Below are 5,881 nucleotides of genomic sequence, written 5' to 3'. Positions count from 1 at the left end.
GCGGGGCGCTTGGGGGCGGCGGGGCGCTCGGGGGCGGCGGGGCGCTCGGGGGCGGCCAGCTGGCAGCGACGAGAAAGAGGTGCCCCTTGCATCTCTGCACCGTCTCGGGCGCTTCCCTCGCTGTTACTGGCGTTTTGTTTTGAGTCCTCAGCCAAGCGTTGCACAAGTTAGGTTTGAATGAGACGCGCGTTTGTTATAATCAGACACGGAACTGCTTGGAGGCGCTGAGGCTCCGTTTAGTTGAGGCAAGAGGTCAGAAGAGCAAGAGCCGTGGGTAGCTCTTCCTCCACCTTTCTTCAGGGTACTTTTTTTTTTTCTATTCTAAGTAAGTCTTAATTCCTTTATCTTACTTTCTTCTTGCTTTGTCTAATTATTATTTTATTTTTATTTTTATTTATTTATTTATTTTTTGCGGAACCGGAGATTGAACTCAGGCCCTTGCACTTGCCAGGGAAGCACTTATTCCATTTTTTTTTTTTTTTTTAAATTTCTCTAATCTTTATCGCACTTTCTTCCCTCTTTACGTCTTGAGTCTCCCTCCAGCATTTCGGGGGCTTTGCCTTCTCTCTCAGCGCCTTCCTACGTCTTCTTCCTTGTTCCCTAATCATCCAGACGAGGTTCCAGAGCAGATTTTGCATGAATAAAGGCACGTTGGAGCGCTTATAATATCATTCACCTACCTCATCTCCACCCTTTAAAGAATGCCATTGAAGCGCTCCGTAGTCCTCACAGGGCCGAATCCAGTGCGCCTCTTTTCCTCTGTGCGCGCCTGGTGTCGCCCCTGGTGTCGGCGCTCGCTCGAACTCATCCCCTTGGCCATCTGTTGACGACTCGTGCTACTTGCCTCCACCCCACTCCGGGGAGGCGCTGGCTATCTTTCCCGTGCTGGCACCCCTCTCCCTTGTTCCTAAGCAGCGGTAGGTTTTAGGGTCCGGTTCCCAGCCAGGGTCGCCGTGGCTAGGCTAGCTCAGGTCCAGGATTCAGGCTCCCAATTGGCGACACAGGTGCATCCCTGGTCCTTTGTGGTACCTGCTGGTTGCATGAGCACTCGAGTTCAGCTTGCCCCACACGCAGCCGACCCTACCGTGCATTTGCCCTCCATCTCCACATCCTCTTAAATTGTGTTTCCCGACTCAGAATGCCTTCCCTAATGTTACTAGGCTCCCAAGTCAGAAAGCTAGAAAGAACCCTGAGTTGCTCTATCCAACTTCTCTTGTTGAGTACGAGTCCTCAAGTCATTGTTTTGCCCCTCAGTACCTTCATGTGGCTTTCAGAATACAGTATAGTTAGACCTCACGGCCTGGCCCGTCCAGATCTGCTCCCTGGCTACCTCTGTGCCTTTCTCATACTCCTTCACTTTCTTTACCTGCCCACGCGCACTCGACTGGCCCTTTGTGAAACCTAACTGCAGTGTCAAATCTTTGAGGAGTTCTCCCTCATGGGTTGCCCTGCCTCCTGATGTGTGGCCTCTCCCCTCGGTCAGTTCCATGGCATCTGTGTGTGATTCATGTCAGGTGTCTTCTGCCAGCAGCCATGCTGCCTTCTGCGGGCTGCTTGGTGGTGATCTAAGGAAAAATATAACCTTGGCCTGGCCCTGTGCCTAGGCTACAGAGGCAGGGCTGTTGCCAGCCATCCGACTGAGCACAAATAACCACTCCGTCCCAACTGTCAGCGCTCCCAAGACTGAGACCTAGCCTGACAACACTTTGCTGCTGTGTACTTGGCTTATTTTATTCCTTCTCTATTAGACTGGAGACCGTGTCTTTCTTGTTTTTTTACATCCGTAGATCTTGATACGGAGCTGGAAGGAAAAGGAGTGAAGTATTGGGCATGCTTATAAATTCTAGAGAATTTGTTACCATGGGTGACTTGCTAATTCCAGTGATTTTTTTTTTTTTTTAACCCCATTGCCTTTCATTCATATTGTGTTTCTAAGATGGCAAACTTGTGTGTTTACTCAGCAAACAGCTGACTCGTATTATGATGATAATTTCTTTATTCAGCATCACTTTGGGCTGACTTCTGTGCATACATCTTGATCATTTATGAAGTAGTGAAAAATCACTAAATAAGTTTCAGAGAAATAAGCTGGACCACCCCCGACTTGAGGCTGAGTTAGGAATTTTCAGCTTTACAGTGGTGAGCAAGCAGTATGATTTAACAGAACCTGCTTCGAAGTTTGGATTTGACTTTTTCCTGGGTGTCACACGGGACAGTCCTCCTGCAGTGCTGGGTGTTCATGGTGGGCCACATCCCACTCAGCCCTGGGACCAGAGAGGTGCAACTGATGTTTACTTGTACTATTTTGCTAAGTTATATTTGGTTTCTTTTTTAATTTTTTTTTCAGAACTGGGGATTGAACTCAGGCCCTTGCACTTGCCAGGGAAGTGCTTATTCTACTGAGCCATCTCCTGGCCCATGCTAAATTATATTTGGTAGGTTAGGCCGATTAAATACAATTTGACTTAAGTGTTTTCAGTTTATGATGGGTTCATGGATAAATAACTATAATTTGAGGAGCATCTGCCAGTCTGTTTAATTCTTCTCAGAGTTTGGTTATTTAAAACTCTGCAGGTCACGATGTCGTCAACAAGTAAAGCTGTTGAATTACAACTACAAGTAAAACAAAATGCAGAAGAATTGCAAGATTTTATGAGGGATTTAGAAAACTGGGAAAAAGACATTAAACAAAAGGATATGGAACTGAGAAGACAGAGTGGTGTTCCTGAAGAGGTGAATTAAAAGTTCTTAAATTAGTAGCTAGTAGAACTTTCTATTTTAAAACAAGGCATGGCTTTAAAAAGCATTTTGTGAAAATATCAAAATTAGAGTAATTTACCTCACTGTCAATTTTTAGGTGTTTTCCTTTTAAAAAAAGATCTTTGTAATAATTGTACTGACTGTATTGAGGCAGTTTGAATCTTAATGAATAGTTATGAGGAACGTGACAAAGGTAAACAGCATTGTGAAATGTGTAGGGGGTGTTTGTCATATATGCAAATAATATATTTATATATTTAATGATATATTACTGTCTAATACTGGCATAAAAATTCAGATGCTGCCTAAGTTCAACCAAACTTTGTTGTTTTGTTGAGCCATGCTTGCCAGATAATACTTGGGACCAAGCAGTGTTCAGTATTCATCAAAGGATGAATTAAACTTCTCAAGCATAATTCTTATAAGTGAACCTGGTAAATTGTATTTTTAAACAATTGAAAATTAAATTGAGAAATTGCTTCTTCAAAATATAATTTAGTGAAAAGCTTAAACATTGTTAGTTACACACACACAAAACCCAACAGAATGCTCAAAACAGTGCTCTTTTTTTTCTCTACAGAGTTTACCTCCTATTCGAAATGGGAATTTTAGGAAAAAGAAGAAAAGGAGAGTGAAAGAGTCTTTGAAAAAAACCAAAGAGGAAAACACTAAAAACAGGATAAAATCTTACGATTATGACGCGTGGTCAAAACTTGATGTGGTATGTTACCCTGGATTAATATTTGAATGAGGTTTCTCAGCTGGGCGTGGTGGCACCGCTCACTCTCCCAGCTCCTTGGGGGTGGAGGGGAGAGGCTTAAAATCTGGAAGCATGGGGTGGTGCTGGTGTTCAGTACAGGGTATACAGGGCCTAACTACACAGATCAGACTCACAGTGATCCTCCTGTTTTCAGCCTCCTAAGCAGTGGGATTATAGGTGTGTGTTACCATGCCCAGTTTTGCTGGCCAGCACGGTGTGCCCAGGGTTCTGGGGCCAGCATAGCATGTGGTACCAGATATCGAACCCCGGTCCTTGTGCTTGCCAGGCATGCACTTAGACCGCCAAGCCATCTCCCCAGCCCATGTATCATCTTTATAGACTATTTTATGTGAAATGAAATTTAATTACTGGATTAGTGTTTCTTCGTAATCATCTTTCAGAGCATCGGGATTTAAGGCACCCAGAAGTTTTTCCTATTTTATCTTTCTTCTTTTTCTTTTCACAAAAATAGTACATAGAGTTGCTGTGGTTACATCGTATTTAAGTGCAGTGTAATATCCAGACGGGGACATTATCACCAGTACAGTGTTTGTGTAGTGCTGGGGCATCACCTGGAGAGCTGGATAACTTCGCTGCAGTTGAGGAGTCGCCACGAAAGAGCTCTGTGCCGACCTGTCATATGGTGGATTGGTTTGCCAGTGTGGAATTTTACATAAATGTTTATGCAGTATGCACTTGTGGGGGTTCATTTGCTAGTGTTATCTAATACTGGTGCACATTGAGTAGCAATAGTTTATTCTACTTCATTGCTGACAAGAATGTTGTACAAATATAACCTCCGTTCATTACCAGTCGTGGATGAGCAGCGCATGCATTGTGTACATGTCCTGAAATGTCATACTGTGCCCCTTAAATGTGTGCAACTTACGAAAAAAAGAAATACATCATACTAAAATGTATTTTATCATATATGATGAAAATAAAAATATCCTGACAGGATCTATGAAAGGAGTATGTGAGTCAAGAGAGATTTGGAATTGCTAGATTGACATGCTGTATTTTTTCTTTGGTAGAATTAGCTGTATTTTGGAAAACATTAAGGCCTGCATTTGGGCTGTTTATAGTTTGGGGCTGTTACAAATCAGCCTGCAGCGAACATTCTTGAACTTGTCTTTGATGGAGATTAGTGCCCACAGGAGAGGGGGGTTGTGCTGGGTCGGAGTTTATATGAGTGCTGGTGAAGCTATGGGATGTGGGCCCCAGAGGCCCGCTTGTTATTATTGAAAGATTTACAAGGTTTGCCATCACTGGATGCGTACATTTAGCTTTAGAAGATACTGGTTTCCACATTAGTTGGATTTTTCTTTTTCTTTATTTGTTGTGTTTTGTTTTGTTGTGTTTTGTTTTGTTTTGTTTTGTTACTGAGAATTGAACTCAGGACCTTACACTTGCCAGCAGGCACTGTGCCGCTGAGCAATATCCTCAGCCTTTGTATTTCTCTTAATGAAGCTGAGGTAGTGATTCAGTAGAACTATCTACCCATTTGAATAGTTTGCCATCTGCTCCAGTATTGTCCCAGTATAAGGAAAGTACAATTTTGTGTCTTGAATTTATTGCTATTGGAAGAGATACATTCTGAACATAAAATTTATTATTCTTAATTATTATTTAGTCTGCTTTTGGGATATATATAGTATGTATTTAGTACAGGGTCTACAGGGTCTCACTATACATATCTGACTCATAGTGATTCTCCTGTTTCCAGCCTCCCAAGTACTGGGATTACAGGTGCATGCCACCATACCCAGTTTCAATCTCCTCTCAGCATGTCCCCGGGGATGGGGCCAGCATGGCACGCTGGGGACTGAACCCTAGTCCCTGTGTCTGCAGGTGCTTTAGTCTGCTGAGCTATCTGGCCAGCCCTATATTTCTTTTTAGTTTAAGGAAGGAAAGGTTTACTTAGCTCACAGTTACTGGAGGTTCCAGTCCATTATCAGCTGGCTCCAAGGCTGAGGGCACATGGCAGAGGGCAGCAGCTCATGGTGGAGAAAAACAGCAAAAGCAGCAAGAACAAAAGCGTGTAATTTTTACAATGACCTATTCCTGAAAGACATCTCAGATGGTTTCTTACAGAAATGCTTCCTTCGTGGTCACGTGCTCATTCCAGCACCTGCTGTGTGTGGATGGTGTCATCCTGATTGTGCTGCCTTGCTTGCAGTTGTCGTTTGTGTGTCCGTACATGATACAGGTGTTTGCTTACCATTTTTTTCTCAGATCCGAGCTACTGCTTCAGTGACCTGCTGTTATTAATTTTCTACACATGTAAGCATAGCAGGGTTGGATGATAGTGGCTACCACATTGCTAGGATGATGGTATTTCTAGAATCTTATGCAAAAATT

The 5,881-nt window shown here is 43.3% G+C and overlaps 1 protein-coding gene across 1 annotated transcript in view; it reads left to right on the top strand.

Moving 5' to 3' along the window:
* The window catches only part of Rpap3 (RNA polymerase II associated protein 3), a 29,699-nt gene that overhangs the window by 407 nt on the left and 23,411 nt on the right, over positions 1-5,881 (top strand). Inside the window, 2 exon segments of the mRNA XM_023723611.1 lie at positions 2,575-2,733; positions 3,341-3,481. Coding sequence (XP_023579379.1) covers positions 2,581-2,733; positions 3,341-3,481 — 294 coding nt within the window. The 5' untranslated portion in view covers positions 2,575-2,580.

This window comes from Octodon degus, unplaced genomic scaffold (genome assembly GCF_000260255.1).
Source record: "Octodon degus isolate 3935 unplaced genomic scaffold, OctDeg1.0 scaffold00100, whole genome shotgun sequence".
Classification (NCBI taxonomy): Eukaryota; Metazoa; Chordata; class Mammalia; order Rodentia; family Octodontidae; genus Octodon; species Octodon degus.
The sequence above is the reverse complement of the archived record's forward strand: the minus strand, read 5'-3'. Positions and strand labels throughout refer to the sequence as shown.